At 39.8% G+C, this 22509-nt stretch overlaps 1 protein-coding gene across 1 annotated transcript in view; it reads right to left on the reverse strand.

The window, feature by feature from the left end:
• The window catches only part of LOC133664282 (dual 3',5'-cyclic-AMP and -GMP phosphodiesterase 11A-like), a 129557-nt gene that overhangs the window by 30468 nt on the left and 76580 nt on the right, over positions 1-22509 (reverse strand). Inside the window, exons 8-12 of the mRNA XM_062068794.1 lie at positions 14283-14350; positions 14114-14206; positions 11875-11925; positions 6121-6267; positions 5913-6020 (exon numbers count right to left, since the gene is read on the reverse strand). Coding sequence (XP_061924778.1) covers positions 5913-6020; positions 6121-6267; positions 11875-11925; positions 14114-14206; positions 14283-14350 — 467 coding nt within the window. The remainder of the gene's footprint in view (positions 1-5912; positions 6021-6120; positions 6268-11874; positions 11926-14113; positions 14207-14282; positions 14351-22509) is intronic.

The following is a 22509-nucleotide window of genomic DNA, read 5'->3' on the forward strand; positions in this document are numbered from 1 at the left end:
ATTTTTTTAATTTAAACGGGAATAGCAGATCCATTCTATGTGTCATACTTGATCATTTTGCGATATTGCCATATTTTTGCTGAAAGGATTTAGTAGAGAAAATCGACGACAAAGTTCGCAACTTTTGCTCGCTGATAAAAAAAAACCTTGCCCCTACCGGAAGTAGCGTGACGTCACAAGCGGTAGTGCTGCTCACAATTCCCCGTTGTTTACAATGGACCGAGAGATATTAGGAGCGAGAAAGTGACGATTACCCCATTAATTTGAGCGAGGATGAAAGATTCGTGGATGAGGAACGTTAGAGTGACGGACTAGAATGCAGTTCAAGAGATATCTTTTTTCGCTCTGACCGTAACTTAGGTACAAGCTGGCTCATTGGAATCCACACTCTCTCCTTTTTCTATTGTGGATCACGGATTTGTATTTTAAACCACCTCGGATACTACATCCTCTTGAAAATGAGAGTCGAGAAGGCGAAATGGACATTAACAGTGACTTTCATCTCCACGACAATACATCGACGAAGCTCTTTAGCATGAGCTAACGTGATAGCATCTGTCTCAAATGCAGATAGAAACAAAATAAATAAATCCCTGACTGGAAGGATAGACAGAAGATCAACAATACTACTATCAGGAGACACCGAACCAAACACTGGACATGTAAATACACGGTTAATGCTGTGCCGCCTGTCGAAGCCTGGCAATGCTGTTGCTAACGACGCTAACCTAGCAACGGGACCTCGTCAGAGCTATGATAAAAACATTAGCGCTCCACCTACGCCAGCCAGCCCTCATCTGCTCAACACCCGTGCTCACCTGCGTTCCAGCGATCGACGATGCGGTCGGCGGCCCGGAGACGTAGGAAGTCAAGGTGAGGTCGCCGGCGCTAGTGTCTGCTACACAACAAAGTCCTCCTTGTTGTGTTGCTACAGCCAGCCGCTAATACACCGATCTCACCTACAACGTTCTTCTTTGCAGCCTCCATTGTTCATTAAACAAATTGCAAAAGATTCACCAACACAGATGTCCAGAATACTGTGGAATTTTGTCGAAGAAAACAGAGTGTCCAATAGGGTCCAAACACTTCCGTGGACCTCGCGACGTCACGCGCATACGTCATCCTCCAAAGGCGTTTTGAACCGGAAGTTCCCCGGGAAGTTTAAAATTGCACTTTATAAGTTAACCCGGCCGTATTGACATGTGTTGCAATGTTAAGATTTCATCATTGATATATAAACTATCAGACTGCGTGGTCGGTAGTAGTGGGTTTCAGTAGGCCTTTAAATAGGTTTTGTAATTTTGTGTCTTAAAATCTACATCAATTAAACAAAAATCTCCTTATACCTCTGCACCCTGGTTCCATTATAAAAAAAAACATTAACAGAATGTGTCCCGCATATACTGTATCAGCATTTGTTGAAATAATCCATTTATTGTGTGGTAAATGCTAAGTAAGACAAATTTCAAACATACTGTAACAGAATACGTTAATACAGACTTGAGGAATCCACCATGGTCATTACAGAAACGCTGTCCTATTTTTTCAAGCCAGTGTTAAAAAAAATCTAAATTTTTTCAATTGTCATTTTGAAGTAAAAATACTGCATATTGTTGTTTAACTTGTTTTATTATATTACTTATACTGTGGGAGTAAACAAAAATTATCTTTTTATTCGACCAATTTTACCTATCGTAAGCAATCATAAGGTACGGTCCAGCCACACTCTATTCACTTTTACTCCAACAATGATTTGAAGAACGATAAATACTGACATAAAGTATGGAATAAGGAAGAACACTGAGGCCATTTCTCATAATTTCCTCCCATAGTCATGTCTAACTACATGACATTTACCACAATGACTCAGATACATTTACACTAACAATAAAACTCACACCAATAAGTCAGCATTTCAAATCATATTTCTATTGAATCAGTGACAAATAACTCAAGGTTAAATAATGTACATATACTGTACTGATTTCACAGCTGGGTTATGAAATCCAGCACATAACATATTCATAGACTATTACTATTTATGAATCAATTGAGGAGCTGCGTTCCAACGATGATCGATGCTGAAATAACTACATTTTGTTCCATTAACATCCAACACTAAAAATTCTCCTCCATGTGACCTGTTCTCATGATGATTGAGTTCGATTTTGTACAAAATTAAATGCACTGGTAAAATAACATATAAAGGCAGATTTAATCAAATTAAGACAGAGACTACCTACACTCCTAGTGCAAAAATGCAAAATGGTGTATTCCATGTGTGACAGTGTCAGAGAAAGTTATGCATAAGCATCTCATAGCACAAAGCTATGACCACCGAATAAATGGCAAAATCTTAAATCTTGATGAAAAACGTTCTCGATAAAACAATGACATAGACATGTAAAAATTGTGGGCTTCCTCAGAATCACAATCAGAATCAGAAGAGTTTTTATTGCCATTGTTTTAAAACGGGTTCACAAACTAGGAATTTTATTTGGCGCAATCGTGCAACATAAAACACATAACACAGAATAGAATAACATGAGCTGTAACTGAGCTATCAGATTTTGTTATTGTTCATGTGTCTGATGGCCGAGGGGAAAAAACTGTTCAGGTGGCGGGAGGTGTGGGTGTGGACGGACCGTAGTCCCCTGCCTGAGGGTAGAGGGGAGAATAGTTTGTGTCCAGGGTGAGAAGAGTCAGCTGTGATCCGACCCACACGCTTCCTGGTCCTGGAGGAGAACAGGTTCTGGAGGGGTGGGAGTTTGCAGCCAATCACCTTCTCAGCAGCACGTACCATGCGCATCAGCCGATGCCGACTGTGGCGCTGGGGAACCAGACGGGGATGGAGGAGGTGAGGATGGACTCGATGATTGCTGAGTAGAACTACACCAGAATCTCGGTCGGCACCTTCAGTTTTTTCAGCTGACGCAGGAAGTACATCCTCTGCTGGGCCTTCTTGATGAGGGAGCTGATGGTCGGCTCCCACTTGAGGTCCTGGGTGATGGTGGTGCCCAACAAACGGAAGGAGTCCACAATGGAGACGGGGGTGGGAGAGTCAATCAGGGTGAGGGGGGATGGTGGGGCTGTGACTTTCCTGAAGTCCATGATCATCTCCACTGTTTTCTGGGCGTTCAGCTCCAGGTTGTTGAGGCTGCACCAGGACGCCAGCCGGTCCACCTCTCTCCGAGATGAGCCCGATGAGGGTATTGTCATCCGCAAACTTGAGCACTTTTACGGACTGGTGACTGGAGGTGCAGCAGTTTGTATACAGGGAGAAGAGCCAGGGGGAGAGTACACAGCCCTGAGGAGTACCAGTGTTCGTGGTTCGACAGTCCGAGACAATCTTCCCCAGCCGCACGTGCTGTCGATGATTGCTGAGTAGAACTGCACCAGAATCTCGGTCGGCACCTTCAGTTTTTTCAGCTGACGCAGGAAGTACATCCTCTGCTGGGCCTTCTTGATGAGGGAGCTGATGGTCGGCTCCCACTTGAGGTCCTGGGTGATGGTGGTGCCCAACAAACGGAAGGAGTCCACAATGGAGACGGGGGTGGGAGAGTCAATCAGGGTGAGGGGGGATGGTGGGGCTGTGACTTTCCTGAAGTCCATGATCATCTCCACTGTTTTCTGGGCGTTCAGCTCCAGGTTGTTGAGGCTGCACCAGGACGCCAGCCGGTCCACCTCTCTCCTGTAGGCGGTCTCATCGCCATCCGAGATGAGCCCGATGAGGGTATTGTCATCCGCAAACTTGAGCAGTTTTACGGACTGGTGACTGGAGGTGCAGCAGTTTGTATACAGGGAGAAGAGCCAGGGGGAGAGTACACAGCCCTGAGGAGTACCAGTGTTCGTGGTTCGACAGTCCGAGACAATCTTCCCCAGCCGCACGTGCTGTCTTCGGTCTGTCAGGAAGTCATTGATCCAACTGCAGAGGGAGTCGGGCACGCTGAGCTGGTAGAGCTTGTCTCGTAGCAGTCCAGGGAGGATGGTGTTGAAGGCAGAGCTGAAGTCCACAAACAGGATCCTAGCGTAGGTTCCTGGGGAGTCCAGATGCTCCAGGATGAAGTGGAGGGCCAGGTTCACTGCATCATCCACAGACCTGTTGGCTCTGTAGGCGAACTGCAGTGGGTCCAGAAGGGGGGCGGTGATGTCCTTGAGGTGGGGCAGGACCAAGCGCTCAAAGGACTTCATGACCACAGACGTCAGCGCAACCGGCCTGTAGTAATTAAGTCCTGTGATCCGTGCTTTCTTTGGGACAGGGACAATGGTGGAGGTCTTAAAGCAGGACGGCGTACATCCTCCTCTTGGATGGAGAGGGCCTTTAAAGTCCTATGATGTTCTTGGAGTCCTGTGATGTCCTTGGAGACCTTTGATCCTTTAAATCCTTTAATTAAGTGCTGGCGTTGGTGGGGAGGGTGATGGTGGGTGGAGCAGAGCTTTGATGAGCTGAAGGCCGTTCATGACGACAGTAATGTGTGTTGAGGCCCTGAGCGAGAGTCCGGTCATTTACCTGGGGGTTTTTGGGCTTATAGTTCGTAAGGACCCTTAGCCCTCTCCAAACGGCCGCAGAATCATTGGAGCGAAACTGTTCCTGTAGACAGTTAGAGTACACAGATTTAGCTTTCTCCACTTCCCTGTTGAAGTGGTACTTCGCTTCTCTGTAGGTACTCCGGTCCCCGCTTCTCCACGCAGCCTCCTTCTTCTTGCGCAGCTGTCGGAGCTTCGGTGTGAACCAGGGCTTGTTGTTGTTATAACAAGCCCCGGTGCGCATTGGAATGATGCACGCCTCATTGAACTGAATGTATGAGGTCACAGTGTCCGTATACTCGTCCAGATTGTCCGTGGCCGCTCCAATTGCCTCCCAGTCTAGCACTTCTTGAGGGCGTTTCAGTGTTATAGCTCCACCTTTATCGTTAGTTTTTAAGCCAAAATGTGTCCATTCTCCCTTTTCTGTCTATACACTGTGTCTGCTTGTAAGTACTCCGTGATTGTGCGCTGCCGAACATGCTCCTCTGATCGTAAAACCAGCAATGTCACGACGTGACGACGACGCTCCGCCATGCCCGTTTAAAAAAAGAGGTGCGGGGACCGGTACTTTTTAGAGGCGGTATAGTACTGAATATGATTCATTAGTATCGCGGTACTATACTAATACTGGTATACCGTACAACCCTACCTAGGTGCCAAGAGTAATACAGTAAACCCTCGTGTTTTGCTGTTCATTGGTTCTGGGTGTGGTCGTGGTACATTAAATAAAATTATATATTTAATATTTTAATAGCTAGAGCAGACTTTCTATATACATTTAACATTCAAAAATCCCTCTAAACATGAAATAACACCCAGGTAGTCATCTTTATAAGCCGCAAACATTGAAGTACGATGTGGCGAGGGGTACAATACTCGCTATGCTGCAGTCAGCCCTATAGCCCCTAGCGTGTTACATGGGTAATATTAAAGACCCAAATGGGGCCGCAGACAAAATATTGTTTAGGGCCACAAAAGACCTAATGTTCATCTAATGTGCTCCTGGGTTATATCCCCATGGGAGGCACAGAAGCCCAGCTCCGAGGATTTATAAATGAGAGCATACATGCTAGAGAGAAAAGGTTTCCTACCCTATAATTTAGATATGTAAACACAGTCTATTTTAGATTTGCTAGCGATTTAAAAATATGGTTTCACTAAATCCATGCAATCTTTTTAGTGCATGTACATGTGCTAAATGGGTGTGTATAGGGGATAAAGGAATGGGGTTAGGAGTTCCCTATGAGAAAGCTTATGTATGGGGCTCAAAATATGGTGCTATGCCCGTTTTATAATATTGCTATTTCAAACCCATAATTTTCGGGTCCTCGTGGTACTATGTAAGTATATTCCTCTAACAAACATTGGCAACAGTGTGTGCTTACCGTGAGCATGGCAAACATACACTGGCACACGTTAAAGGCATGTCTCCAGTTGTGGTACAGAACCATCCGGTAGTTTTTCCTGACAGTCAACAGCCATCTGCACAGTGTCTAGAGGGCGGTGCAGAGTAAAGGGTAAGCTGAGCATAAGTGGGGACTTTAGTGTTGTGAACATTTTTAAAGCAAAGATCATAATAAAGAGAGTCCTCACCTCATAGTCAATCTTAAATTTGGGGACCATTCCCAGCTCCATAAACATCCTCAGAGCAGCTGTTATCATGGCATCAACATCCAGGGAGAAATCATCAAAGGAGAGCATGTCAATACCCAGCTCGCACACAAGGGGGATGTTGGCGGCCTGCAGTAAGGAAGGAACACCAGGAGGGAAAGAGGAAATGAGTTGAAAATGAATTTTGGAAAATGGCGAGGTCAGGGGAAGGAGACTCTGAGAGGGCTCAATTTAATGAGGGCATTTTAAAACAAGATTTTACTGTTTAATTTCATGGCTGATTGGAACAAAAATGTGGCATCATTAGTCAAGCAAAAACATTTCACATACATGATCCCAATTAAGCACATCCATTGTGAATTGTTGCCTAATGAGCACAATGGGCTGTCCTAGCTCTGTTGACTATTTAGATAATAATCATTTAAGTAGATCAAACTTCTCGTACACATTATACACACACAAAAAAACACAAAAAAAAACATTGGAAATTTAGTACAAACAAGAAATAAAAGTTATGGATAAAAAACCTAGGCACTATAATCACTGTGCCATTCTAAAAAAAATAGAGTATTTTAAATTGGGACAGTCTTCACACATTTGCAGACTTAAAAGTGACCTATAAAGTACTGCATGAATTGGCTCCAGATCCTCTGGCAGAGTTTAACAGTCGAAAAAACAGCCGTGAGCGTGTCACTCCAGGCTCTGTCAGAGGTGACTGTTATATTCCTCTGCGCAGGAGCACTTTCAGTAAGTGGGCCTGGTCAGTAAGGAGCGCAAATGTGTGGAACTCAGTACCTGAGGAGGTTAAACTGGTCACAACTTACAAGGCCTTCACAAAAAAATTGAAAATGTGGCTTATCAACGCCTACAGCTGCCAGCACTAAAAGATGAGCCGGTTTTGATGCTAAGATAAATGTTATGTTGTGATGTCTTATTTTATTTTTCATCGTTTGTATATGTATTGTGTGCTTTTATTTTTTTCTCTCTCTCTTTCTTTTCTTTTAAATTGTAATTTTACTGTTGTTTTTTTTACATCATGGACAGGGGACTACAACTGAAAACTAGCCTTCTGGCTAATTCTGGCTTTTTTAACCATGTGAAGTTATGTGTTTTTATGAAATTGCATTGTCCCCTTTGAAATAAACTAATCTAATATAATCTAATTTCTGTTATGAATGAGGTACAAATGTGGCTGGTAAAATTCCCTCAGCAATGCTCGGCATTCAGGTACACCGTCCACAACCTCTGTCCTAATTCACAGCTTGCGGTTATAGCAAATGCCAGCCAGGTTTGTTTACTGACGCCACTGGCACTTGCAGTCAAGCGCACTCAATAAGGATCCATATGTAGAGCAGTTATGAAAGAAGGAAGGAGGGCGGAGGATGCGGGGTGTGGGGGTTTATGCAGAACACAGCGCTGAAGGGATCACACAGTCACACCATGAAAAAGCAAGGTTCCTATTTTGCCGTAATGGTCACAGGGGAAAAGCCTTCACTTGGAAATGTGGGAAAATGTATGTCGTATGTAAAATGTCTTTTCAGTTTGAATTATTATTTGTTTTTCACAAAGAATGCAGTGAGAGCTCGGTTCCATCGATGTCTGCTATTGGAGTCAAACACCACAATTTTGAGAAAATGTTCAATATTCTATGTTGGGAATCTATAATTGCATGCTAAGACTGAAAGTAGAAAAGAAAAGTCTGCTTTTTAACAAAGTTAATGAGAGATTATCATCTAACGAATCTACACTATGTTAATTAAAAGGTCCCCTTCATTGTTAAACACGTACAAGCGCTGTATACTAGTACAGTGGAATCGCAGTTTTCATAGGCCCCTACTTTTCATCAGATTTGGGTTTTTTTACAAAAAAAATCAGCCAAAAGTTTGCTCCAGTTTTTGTATACAATCTTGGTTATTGTGCGGCTAAACGGCCACACAACAAACTAGATACAGTATTGTGATATTGCGATATGCTGCGATGTCCTACATAGATCAACCATTAATTTAAAATGCAGCTTCAAATACAAGTTGTCAATATACACTAGGTGACTTCAATAATAGTAATAATTATTGCGTGGCGAAGTTGGAAGAGTGGCCGTGCCAGCAATCTGAGGGTTACTGGTTCAATCCCCACCTTCTAAAATTCTAGTCACGTCCGTTGTGTCCTTGAGCAAGACACTTCACCCTTGCTCCTGATGGGCCTGGTTAGTGCCGTGCATGGCAGCTCCTGCCATCAGTGTGTGAATGTGTGTGTGTGAATGGGTGAATGTGGAAATAGTGTCAAAGCGCTTTGAGTTCCTTAAAAAAAAAGGCAGAAAAGCGCTATACAAGTACAACCCATTTACCATTTTAATTAATATCATAATAATAAAATAGTAATAATGTCATACACCCAAAAATCTTTAGTTTTAAACAGTCCTAAATTGTATTTGAGTTAAGTTATATTTTCTACACTGTATAGAGTTACTGTATTGTATTTTATATATATACTGTGACCAAAAGAAAGCTATGTACAGTAGGGGTGTAAAATAAACCCAAAAAAACCCAAAAAAATTCTCTTGAATGGAGATTCGAATTTGTAAAAAAAAATCTTAATCGATTCAAACTAATATATATTTTTTTTCAATCTGTCCTGTCCAGCCCCTCAGGCAAATCATATTGTTGACGTAGATGCCCATATCTGCTCTACAGATTTACTTTAGAAATAAGAAATATTGGATACTTGGCTTGTTTTCTTTAAAGTAATATAAACATTTATCAGAGCTTGTCTATTTTATGGAGGAATGTAGTTATGATAGAAGTGGCAACCAAAGTTATTAAAAAAAAAGTATTGATTTTTAAATCAAGAATCTTTTTGAGTCAAGCACCGATTCTGAATCGAATCGTTACCCCCAAGAATCGAATCGTGTGGTGCCCAAATATTCACAGCTCTAATGTACAGTGAGCCGCATTCAGGTAGAAATCTTTGTCACAGGAGCTGTTGTGCCAGGATTGCAATGAGGGGGAAAGTCAGCCCACAATTCAGACGCAATCTGGATGAAGAACTGAGTGCTCCATGTCTGACTTGCTGCTCTTATGTTATCTCTATCTACAGGTCAGCAGGGATGTGATTTCAACTTAATGAAAAAAGTACATACCCCATTCATCCAAATGAATCACTATGTCTTTTTCAGTCACTGTGTTATTTGGTCACCACAGTAATTACAACTTGTGTTCACATCCACAGGAACCACATGGGTTAGCCTACTCTATACAGTATTTACAACCTTACTAGTGTTCACTTCATAGTCACATCTAGTTATTTACATTATTTACACATTACTTTGGTTCATTCACACATTACTTTGGCATTTTTGTTTCAATGGCTCTGACATTTTCTGAATAGATTTTATAGCCAATTTCTGTCTCTTTGACTCCCTCTCCACTTCTAACTGCTCTAAATGCAAAAATCATAAATAGTACAAACAAGGTTTATTATATTAGCTAACTTCCTTTATCTGAATAGCCATTTGTGATGTATTGCATGCAATAACAAATAACTTGCAGTCATGTTGTTTATGTTTCAAAATGATTCAACTATTCAATGTCAAAATATAAACAGTAGAAATAATGAACAAGATGTCAGCTACTGTCTTGTTCTAAAACCCCAATGAAAATGAAATTCAGCATTTAGACAGGCTATACTGCAGCAAAAGTCATAACATGTCTGCTGTTTTCAGTGCATAACGAGGCAATAATGCGCAAATAATAGGCTGTATGTTATAAATGAATATATATTTTGATTTCGAAGAAATAGCGATTGCTGAAGGACCGAAATTGACGCTGTGGCGTATTTGCTTAAATGTTACGTAAATTGCGTACGTTGTTTTCACATTTTACTTGAAATGTAAACAGTCAGCTGGAAACAAAATAGATGAGGCCTGCAGTGTGAACGTAGTATATAGGCCGTTCCCCTTCCACATCGGGCAAATATAACAACAATAACCCTATTGTGACCACCTAAAGGGGACACACCCACCCGGGACATAAATAAGGAGATATCACATTTAAAATTTTAGAACTAAAGAAGGTATGGAAGGTGAAATGTCTTCAACAATCAAGAAAGGTCTAGTTGCCTTGATTTATCCTTTGCAGAATCAATTGAAAGGTAGCATCACCAATACAATACTTATTTTTATGTTTTTTTTAACTTAAATTTTAACATCTGGTTAGTTTGGAAAATGTGTTTGAATCCTATGTCAAATTCACTGAATTGCATAACAATTACACTAGCCACAAAAAATGTGTTTACTTGTATATTTCATTTACATAATTGATGAATGCTAATGAAAAACTAACGGCCTGATCTACTAAGATCTCAAATATCACATGCTAAATCGTGTGTGCAAACTATAAAATCGTACGGACTATTATTGTGCATGTTGCGAGTGATATAGTAAGACTGCGTGCATAATTGATAAAGAATGCAAAAATGGTGCTGATCGCCCATTTTACAGGCTGTTACTATGGAGACACTCATTTTCCTCAACATTTATAGCATCGATTCTACCTAATGTATTGAATTGACAATAAAGAATCTTTAAAGTCTTCAATTATATGGTCCAACCTGTGGCGTTTGATCACGTTGATGATATGCAGCGCACAAATATTATATGTACCACCTTTTGTGGGTACATGTGTTTTGGCTGTATTAAAACACAATCAAGACAAAAGAACCTAGTTGAAGCACACTGAGATGCGCTGCTGTGGTGTGATGGTGCGTCAAGAATAATCCAGATGCAAGAAAATGCATGTTGCGAGACGTTTTTTTTTCATATTGCCTAATATATGTCCTTTTAAAACCATTAAGTCATCCAGCATGACCTATGTCTAATATTTTAATATGTTGACACATCTCACCACAATACTCACCTTTTAGACATACTAAATATAGATGCAAAACAACGGCCACAGGACAATTTTAACCTTGATAAATCACATTGCGAGTGCTAAAGGATTATATTTGCATTTCTTCCTCCCAGTATTTTGTCCTTTCCGATAATCGGCATATATTCTGCATATAACTGAAAACAGACATGCTCAATGGATTGCACTCTCTATTTTGCTCATTATAGAGACGCAATCCTCTGCATGCAAGCTTAGTAGATATACCTTGCGTGCACTATCAAGTTTGTACGCGTATTAATACACGCAAAACTTGAGTGGATCATGCCATAAATCATTTTCGAGAAAGGTGGTGGTGGGGTAAAGCATAAAGCGTTTTTTTTTAACAGTGCACTGAATTAATTGAATGTAAATAGGCTAATGATACAATCAATGATGATATCTGCACCTAAATTAGCATATTTTCAAAAATAGAAAGAGAAATATGCCAGTTTTTCACACAGATCCATGTTATTTAATGTTTTTATTTAGTTTTAAAAAAAAAAACTCATCTCTCACAACGCTCAAGAAACCTAATGAGTTCCTGTATGTGCCCCCATTGTTTTCCTGAAAAAATATAATGGGCTTCCCTTAGCCCATGCTTAAGCCACCACATGCTTTCATGGTACTTCTATCTTTTTCATCATCCAACTGACCAGTAGAGAAACAACCAAACCAAGTGCTGCAAGTGAATATGAATATTGAAATACATCTCCATCCATGCCTTGAAAAATTGCAAAAAAACTCACACATGGATTGTGAGTCAACTGTAGACTTCACAGTGGATAACAATACCGTAGTAAAAGGCATTTACCTTGAATTTGTCTACTTCAGTCTTGGAGCAAGTGGCGTGGTAAGACAGAACCTGAAAAATAATGACAACAGTGTCACTTGAACTATTTTTCAAATCAATAATTCACCCAGTGCATCACAGAGAAGAAGCATGAAGCTTTGGCCATGATACTGAACATCACAATTGCAGCACTTTAGTTATAAGCATCTGGGAAAGTTTTGACTTTCCTCCAAGTGGGCGCCAATCATTGTGATGTTTCCTTTATTTCCCGAGGAAATATCTTGCACAAAACTGCAGTTGCTTATTAGGTCACAAATGATTATTCAACCCTGCTCTATATCTCTTCACTCGCCAAATCCCTCATTCATGCATCATTTCTATATACATCTGCAAATGAAAGTCTGCTTACTGGTATGATGCACCCAACCACTTTCATTGTTAAGTAATGTTGGATGGCGACATAACACTGTGAGGAAGATCAGGGATTGTGTTGCCTTTCCTCTCCTTATTGTCAACAAAAACTTATGAGAGAGTGTCATCTATAAACTGAGTTTAGCATATTGTTTTGACTTCTAGGAAAAATGTTGACAAAGAAATGGCAACCAAAAAAAATGTGTTGGAAAATAACCTACAATACAGTTAAACGTAGTTAAAATGTATTTATTTATTATTTATATTCTGACCTTGTTAAATGGAAATATTCTTTGTTGAGTTGTTACAACGTTGTTGTTTTTTTTTACATTTTATAGGACAATTTAGAGTGCAATATTGCACAATTTATTACAACAGTAGTCCCGCGCCACATCGTGTATCAAATTTCAATCACATCACAGATTTTTAAAATCTTTTTTAAAGCATATTCTTCACTTTTTGGTCCTAAATTAAGTATTTTCAAGCATAAAATGGCTAAAAATACTATTAAATATCAATTCCACAGTTGTATTGACCAATCCAATCAGAGCGCACTATTCTGTACTGCGGCCACTGCTTCTATATTGGATTAAAAAAGTGTAAAAGTGACTGAAGGGTGTTATTTCATGTCTAGAGGCTCTCCTAATGTTAAAAGGTATTAAAATGTTAAATGATCACCACCTAGTGGTGAGTTGGCAACAATGGTGGGGGAGGATGCCGGACAGACCTGGCAGGTCCAAACGCATTGTGAGGGTCTGCTGGGAACGTCTGGCAGAGCCTCCTGCCAGAGAGAGCTTCAATTCCCACCTCCGTAAGAACTTTGAACATGTCACGAGGGAGGCACTGGATATTGAGCCCGAGCGGACCATGTACATCTATTGTCGAGGCGGCCGATCGGAGCTGTGGCCACAAGGTGGTTGGTACAGGTCGTGGCAGAAATCCCAGAACCCGCTGGTCGACACCAGTGGTGAGGGATGCCGTCAAGCTGAGGAAATAGTCCTATCTGTTTTTTTGGCTCATGGGACTCGGACAGGTCCCAACAGGCCAAGCGGTGTGCGGCTTCGGCGGTCGCGGAGGCAAAAACTCAGACATGGGAGGTGTTCGGGGAAGTCATGGAAAACGACTTCCAGACGGATTCAAAGCGATTCTGGACCACCATCTGCCGCCGTCTCAGGAGGGGGAAGCAGTGCACTGTCAACACTGTGTGCAGTGAGGATGGTGTGCTGCTGACCATGACTGTAATCGTTGTGGATCGATGGAGGAAATACTTCGAAAACCTCCTCAATCCCACTTACAAAGGAGTGCCCTGGGAATCTGTGGTGGGCTGTCCAATTTCTAGGACCGAGGTTGCCGAGGTAGTTAAAATACTCCTCTGAGCTGGACAAAGTGGTGGGGAGAAGGAAGTCTGGGCTTCTGTGCTTAAGCTGCAGCCCCCTCGACCCGACCTCGGATAAGCGAAAGAAGATGGATGTTAAAACATATTTAGAAGGTCGTAAACAGGTTTTTATTCCCTAGCTTTTAAAATACTTGATTTATGATTAATAATTGCTACTTTGCGGAAATTCATTTATCACGGTCATGTCTGGAACCAATTGACAGTGATAAACGAGGGATGACTCTATAGTTAATAGACTGCTTCCATATAATCTGCTATTAGCTGCATGTAGTAATACTACTGGTATAGTGTAGAGATATAGCCATATACATTGATAAAGTGGGATATACCTTTATGAATTGCATGAATAATTTTAGACAAAGATTTTCTCTGTTAAAATGTCTGGATTGAACATTATGAATAATTTTGGGCTTAACTGTAAGTATTCAATTCTTGGAGGTGCTGTATTCTTACATCCAAAGCCACAGACTGTTTGGCCCAGGACTTCTTCACCTGGTCGTACATGATGGTGTTGTTGATGCCAAGTCCACAAAAGATCACAAATGCCTATGAAAAAAATGCATAGATTAAAAAACCATTTCCAGTGGTCAAGTCATTAAAGATACACGGGAGAGAGGCGTACCTCAAAGAGACGCTGATCTGCATCATCAAATGGTTTCCCATCAAGGCGGTTCAACACCTGGGCCACACCTGTTAAATAAATCAAGATAGATCAATTGATTGATCAATGTTGATTATTCTATTGAACTGATTTTTCAATGGGAATTAAACAAAACACTATATGAACATTACATTTCAATTGTACTTTCAACCAGAAAACAAGTGTCACTGCAAATATATAGTATATATATTAGGGCTTTCAAAATTAACGTGTTAACTCAGGTGCTGCAGAATTGAATTAAATTCAATTACTGCTGCGGGATTGAATTAAACGGAAACGGGACCAGAAGGCTATCCTCCCAAATTTTTAAACAGATTTTGGAATAAGCTAGCCCCTCTATTATTGGACATGTACAATGAAACCTTTGAATCTGGCCGCCATCTGCAAACGCTCAACCAAGCTTCAATATCTCTCCTTTTGAAAAAAAGGCAAGGACCTTTTGTCATACACTTCATATCGCCCTATTAGTCTGTTAAATGTGGACTTTAAATTACTATCCAAACTGCTGGCTTTACGTCTGGATACTATTTTTCCTTCTATTATTAGTGCGGATCAAACCGGGTTCATTCGGAATAGGCACTGCGATTCTAATCTTCGACGTCTTTTCAATATGTTGTATGATGTGCCTGCTCTTAACACTGAAGAGGCAGTGATATCTATAGATCAGTGGTTCTTAACCTTGTTGGAGGTACCGAACCCCACCAGTTTCATATCCGCATTCACCGAACCCTTCTTTAGTGAAAAAAATAAAAATAAAAATTTTTCAAATTCAAGGCAAAGCTATGTTTTTTTACTGGTGCACAAAATGAACTGTGCATGAACATCACCTTGTTCATAGAACAAAACCAACACAGTGCATGAACTCATAACAAATTACACACCTGCAACTCAGTGTGACTTCTGCTGTTGCCTTTGAGAAACCAATCTAAATCCAAACGCCACTCTCATGTCATTTTAAATGATAAATGATCAAATAAAATAATGTATTTATTTACACAGCAAAATCTGTTCCTTTTCTACGTTTTCCACCCAGACATACAATACTAGTACACAGCTCATGGAAAAACAATATTTTTTGTTATTGTCATTGTAAGTGGGCCAAAACACTTATATTAGAAAATAATCTCATGGAAATGACAGCTGTCATTTGATTATAATAATAAAACATTTAATTTGTTATTTAGTCAGGTTTGGACAGGTGTGCTCACATGTGCGCCACTGAATGCTCAAGGAGTTTTTGCATTTGCTCACGCATATGGAAAATTAGAGGGAACATTGTTTGAGGGTATCCATAATACGCCAATAGGGAGAAGTTTTTTTATTTACACAATGAGTCGGGTGTGTCTTGACATCCGCGGCGGAGGCTCCGCCGAACCCCTGAAGCCAACTCACCGAACCCCTGGGGTTCGATCGAACCCAGGTTAAGAACCACTGCTATAGATGCTGAAAAGGCTTTTATCCGAGTGAAGTGGAATCATCTATTTTATGTCCTGGAGATATTCGTCTTTGGCAACCATTTTATTTCATGGACTAAGCTCCTATATTCATCTCCTCCTCAGGCAAATAAAATTAAATCCGAATATTCTCACGTTTACCGTTCCACACAACAGGGGTGCCCCCCATGAGGCAATTGCTTTTTGCTCTTGCCATTGAGTTTCTGTCAAAAGCACTTTGTACCAACTCGCTTTTTCCTGGCATATGTAGACACAATGTGCAGGTGAAAGTCTCGCTCTATGCAGATGACCTCCTACTATATGTCTCGGAAAGCGCAGTCTCTGTCTCAGCTGTCTTAGGTACTCTCCAAGCTTTTGGGCACGTGTCTGACTACAAACTGAACTTGGGTAAAATTTTAATATTCCCTATAAATTCTGCTGCTAAGAAATATCCTCTGCATAATTTTCCGTTTAAAATTGCCACGCAAAGTTTCACAGACTTGGGCGTCCAGGTCACACATACTGTATGTTTGCAGAGCGCTATAAAGCCAACTTTGTTCCACTGTTGTCCAGAATCCAGCGAGATTTTTATCGCTGGTCCTTACTTAATTTATCTACAGTGGATCGCGTCAACTCTGTTTAAACGAATGTACTCCTGTGATTCTCCTAATTGTTCCAGTGTATACCACTTTTTCTCACTCAGTCCTTCTTTTGTAAATTACATTGTGAGATTTTGGGATAAAAAAAAACTCATGTGACATAAACAATATTTACAGAGACCCAAATCGTCAGGAAGATTAGAACTACCAAACTTTATGTTTTACTACTGGGCCACCAACATTAGAATTCTTAAATATATGAAGCATTTGATCCCCCTTCGTTATGGCTGGTTATGGATGCTTACTCAACTAAACCAGTATCTCTTAGGGCTCTGGTTCACTCTCCCATCCACTCTTCAACTTCCGCTTTTATGAAAAATCCAATTGTAAAAACTTCATTCAGAATTTGGGTTCAGTTTAAGCGCTATTCTGGTTTACAGACTATTTCTAGTCTTGCACCCATTACTGATAAGCATGCTTTCCCTCCCTCTCTTGTCAATAGTGACTTTTTAAGATGGTCAAGTCTGGGGATTAACAACATTAAAGATTTATGCATTGACAACATTTTTGCCTCTTTCCAGCAACTTTGAGATACATTTTCACTACCTAATCAACACTTTCTTTTTAGATATCTACAGATTTTCAGTTTTGTTTGTAATACATTTCCTCGGTTTCCAAACCTACCGACTAACACAGTTTTAGATGCTTTTTTGATACCACTCCCGACTTTAAAAGGATCAATTACACATATTCCCGTGTGCAGCTGGCATAGGCTCCAGCACCCCCCGCGACCCCGTAAGGGACAAGTGGTAGAAAATGCATGGATGGATACGATCAAATGTTTTCATTTATGCCCTGAATCTCTGAATTCAATTAAGTCACTTTGGGAGGGTGATTTAGGAGTGACCCTATCTGAGGAGCGCTGGACAGAGATTTTAAGTTCATAAGTCTTCTATTTGTGCTAGACACAGCCTTATTCAATGCAAGCTAATACATTGTACCTATTATATCAATGTCCGGCTGGCTAAAATGAATGACAGAATATTGGTATTATGTGATCCGTGTCAACAGTCTCCAGCTAACTTAATACATATGTTTGTATTTCCTTATCCCTGTGCAGTGATTGGATTGAGATTTTTAATACTTTGTCTTTGGTAATTGGCGAAAAGATGGAACCGAATCCTCTAAGTGGACTATTTGGAGTAGCCCTTCTGTCTTCTTCTCTTAGCAAATCTAAAAAGAACTTGGAACTTGTGCTAAATTGGAAGGCTGCAGCGCCTCCCTGCCACACCTGCTGGATTAGAGATATTCTTTATTTCCTTAAATTAGATAAAATTAGGCTGACATTGAACGGTTGTTCTGTGAAGTCTCAGGAATATGGGGTGGTTTTCCAAAAATACTATACGTAAAAGAGACTGATCTCAAATTTAACACCGATTGAAAAGTAATTGAAAGGTAGATAATTGATGAGCCTTTTGTCTGCTTTTGTTTAGTGATGCACCGTGTTGGGACATTCAGGAGTGCAGTTGTCTGTGGCTTCATGTCAATATTTGACTGTACTTTTTTGACTGATGCATGTTTTTTATTGTTTTAAATCTTTTTTTACATATATCATTTTTGTGGGTTACTTTTTTTGAGGGAGAAAAAAAGAACATTAGGCAAGGCAAGGCAAGGCAACTTTATTTGTATAGCGCTTTTCATACACAAGGCAGACTCAAAGTGCTTCACAGACAACAAAGTGAAATGAAAGAAAATAAAAGCAAAATTAAAATGCAGACAATAAAAATAAAAACAGTGCAGACGTTAAAAGTTAAAAGATTAAAAGATTTAGCTGAAAGCTAAGGTGAACATAAAAGTCTTCAGTCTAGTTTTAAAAGTAGTCAGAGTTGGGGAGAGTCTGACATCTTCAGGAAGTTTATTCCAGCTATTTGTTGCATAGTGACTGAATGATGCTCTCCCTTGATTTGAGTTTACTCTTGGAACCGCTAACAGATTGGTCTCAGAAGATCTTAGTGATCTAGAGGGCTTATATAGTGGGAGCATATCAGTGATATACTTGGGCCCTAGACCAATTTATATGTGAGCAGGAGGATTTTGAAATCAATTCTCTGATGTACAGGGAGCCAATGTAAGGATTTAAGAATTGGTGTAATGTGCTCACATTTTTTGGTCTTTGTTAGAACTCTAGCAGCAGCGTACCTATTAGACATGTGTTTAACTGTATTTCTGGACTGTATATGTCAAAAACCCAATAAACAAATGTTTTTAAAAAAAATCATACAATTTATGATAAGGTGTCATTTAAATCTGCCAAGCTGCTTCCATAAAGTACTATCTATCTATCTATTTACATGTATCACACAACTATCAGCCGGCAATGGGTGAGATGCATGTTTGTAAAATATATTCAATAATTACTGTGTGTTTACTCACCCCGTGGTCCCCCCATTGCCAATAATTTTCCATTCCCCACCTTCAAAATTGACCAAGTTTTTTTTAAACAATCAATGCATGTATTTTTATGGGGGGGTTAGCATTTCATCAACCACTGTACAACTGACAAATGGTGCAAGCAATCTGCAACCACCAACGTGAGCAGTTATGGGTGTATTATTGATTATATAAAAAAAAAAAGACTGTTGGACCTTGGTGCGGAAGAGGAAGGGGTGGGGGGGGGGGGTGAGGTCTACTGAGTGCTATTTGAGTTCAAGGGGAGAGCGGGCCATTCTTATGTCTTTATACATTATGACAGTAGACAGATTCACTGCAGTTGGGATTTTTTCATTCATTTTTTTTTTCATTTATTTATTTATTTCAGGCAATGACATAAAAAAGTACAAAGTTGACAACACATAATAATATAAATTATATAGTGCAAAAGGTAATGTATAGTATGTAATGCATGATTGTCCAGTTTTGCCTGAAAGGGAGTGGGAAGAAGATAATTTATGTAATCCCACCCCCCGTTTTCCATTCAGTGATTATTCACATGAGTTTCACTCTTACTTTGTTCAAGGATTATAATACAAATGTTGTATCATAGTGGCATTACCACAGGTAACAATAATTATTACACTGTAACAATAATTTGTATCAACAATGTAGGAATAATGAATATACCAACAATGGTAATAGACAACATAGCAATAATGGTAATAGACAACATAGCAATAATGGTAAGGAAACATTGAGCACATGTTAACACTTTGAGACAGTACAGCAGCAGGTCAAATTAAAGACCCTCATCTCTATATTTGAACCAGACCCCATGTTTGTATAATAGTTTAAATCGAGTAATAGTTTGGCATTGCTTGTGTTGTAAGTCCAGTTTGTTCCATAGTTTTACTCCGCATACAGACACACAAAAACGTTTACGAGTGTTTTGAGCTCTCGACAATAAGAAATATCTGATTTTGCCATGAACCTTCTGTTCACAGAGTCAAACAGAAGGACAATCTACATCCTCACATCAAATATGCTGAGTTTACCTGAGAAAAACTTTCATCTTAAAGCAACTTAAAGCAGAAGTAGCCTAAAATCAAATCAAAATGAAGTTAATAGTGCTGGCTTGTAAAAATTAGAAAAGTGTCTCCATCATTCCCACGGTTAAGCAACTACGTTGGTGTACGATCAGCCAAGACAGAATTTACGTTGTTAGCATTAGTATCTGCATTACTGTTAACAGTAACAAGTTTGTACCTATGTTTATTAATGTTCTCATTCATCAAGGTCATTGTAATCTCGGGGCATTCAATCGATCGCAACTGGACTGTTTGGTTTGTCTTAGAAGATGTTTCGCCTCTCATCAGAGTAGGCTTCATCAGTTCATACTTATAGACTTAGATTGGTCAGATTTAGTCTTAGACTTACATTGGTCAGATCTAGTCTAGCGGCTGGTGCCACTACATCCGTCAGCTTCATCAGTTCATGTTCATAGACTTAGATTGATCAGATCTAGTCTTAGACTTAGATTGGTCAAATCTAGTTTAGCGGCTGGTGCCAGCTTAATTAGTTCATGTTCATAGACTTAGATTGATCAAATCTAGTCTTGGATTTAGATTGGTCAGATCTAATATAGGGGCTAGTGCCAAAACATTAAATATATATACTCCAAAACCAGGAGGGTGTGCCTGGGCAAGGATGGTTTCGCCCTCTCGTAGTGAGAAAATTTACTTTGATGCAAAACAAGCAGTCCTACTGTCAAAGCCAACGACAGTCGTTGAAGTGTAATTTCCCCATTATAGCATTGAGGTAATATTGAGGTAATCCGACTATTTTCGACTTGTAGTAGTTAGCTATTGTTCTGCCACAAAATACCTCTAGACTAGATCTGACCAATCTAAGTCTATGAGCATTAACGGATGAAGCCTACTGAGGTATTGGCAACAGCCGCTCGACTCGATCAGACCAATCTAAATCTATGAGCATGAACTTATGAAGCCTATTCGGATGAGAGGCGAAACGTCTTCTAAGACAAAATAAACAATAAAGTTTGTACGTACACTTCAACGAACACAGAACGTGTATTCAGCAAAATGTAACAATGATTAGTGTTTTGCAATTGTATCCATTGGTTCTCTTTTTGAGCTTTTGTTCATAATTTAATTGACCAACAAAAATGTGCCACTGTTTTGCAGCAAAAAACAATGGTACTTAAGTTTTTGTTAGTAATACTTTTCAAAAGGTGAGACAAAAAACAAATCGTACCCAAAACGGAAGTACTGTTTTCATAACGAAATAATATAAGTCCAACAACACAAAACACAATTTATAGATCAATTATATTTTTAAAAGGCAAAAATCAATGCAAAACACATTTAAATGCCAAATTAAATGGATAAATGGAAATCCAAATCACTTTTAAGTTCACTAAAGACTTGCTGAAGATAACGACAATAAGCTGATAATGCATTCCCTGAGGTGTTTTTTTACTCAATAGTATTTTTCACCTTCTTTAGTGCTGGCATTCACAACTTTCTTTGGGCCCATAGTGGATTAATTTTACAGCCGTACCCAATTAAAAAAAAGGCAGGCTTGGGTTTCTTTTTTTGGGTACTTGATTACGCGGAAACGATGTGGACAAATGCAACGTTTAGCTGTACAATAACCAAGATGGCATATAAAAACATGGGGTACTATTTTTGTCGAAAAAAGGGGCGTACCAATATAAGATACCAATATAATCTTAAATACACTTTTTAAAGCCTAACCATTGTCTCAAGCCTAAAAGTTAAACATTTCGAAATGTTCAGAATCAGAGTACTATTGAATGCTTGAAGACATTGGGGTTATTAACAGCTACTTTTTAGCCCACTTCTAAGGTGCAATAAACTGCCCGCATGGTCTAACATTCAACCCCAGAATTTACAGCTGTATTTATTGAGATTTCATTTTGAATGAGTAGTCTTTATGGCAGACGACACAAGAACACGCGTGCAAAGAATAATCTTGCATGTGCTATTAGTGAGCGTGATGCATGTGATCTACTAAGACTGCGTTTACAACTGAAAAGTGGTGCCGACCGCCTTATTTAAACAAGGTAACAATACGGGGCATCACCTTGGAGAGCTTATAATGCTCCTGCCTGTCACGTTTTGCTATGTTTTGAAACATGCAGCAGACATGTACCACTTTTTATGGGCATTTCAGAAGCAGTCGTACAGGGCATCTACATTGAGCTGGCAGCGGCACTGACTGCGAATGTGAAGAAGAATATGCAAGAAAACGCATAACTTTAACCTCTGTTCTCTTTAAGGTGTTTCTTCTTGAATTATTGTCCCAGGCTAGTCAGAAAGGATAAATTCCTCTTCTCCTGCAAGAGCTTGTAACAGCATGACATCAATGACCACTGTAGTTTTCTTGAACAATTAATACTCTTTGACTTTAATTCCATAATGGTACCGGTGCCAACGTTAACGGTAGTAAACACACTGAAAAAAGAAGTAGCTATCGGTGCCTTATATTGGTGATCAATGAATGCAGACTCAGCCACGTGTGACAATGCTTGGCAATGATATTGCGCAAGTAACGTCTTCTGAGTAATGTAGCGTCCCAACAGAAGTACAGAGTCTGACACTCTTTTTAAACTTTATTTCCGACCTTAATATGCAGAAACAACATCCCTCATGAAAACCAATAGAGCCGCAGAGCTAGCCA

The sequence above is a fragment of the Entelurus aequoreus genome, linkage group LG14 (genome assembly GCF_033978785.1).
Source record: "Entelurus aequoreus isolate RoL-2023_Sb linkage group LG14, RoL_Eaeq_v1.1, whole genome shotgun sequence".
NCBI classification, from domain to species: Eukaryota; Metazoa; Chordata; class Actinopteri; order Syngnathiformes; family Syngnathidae; genus Entelurus; species Entelurus aequoreus.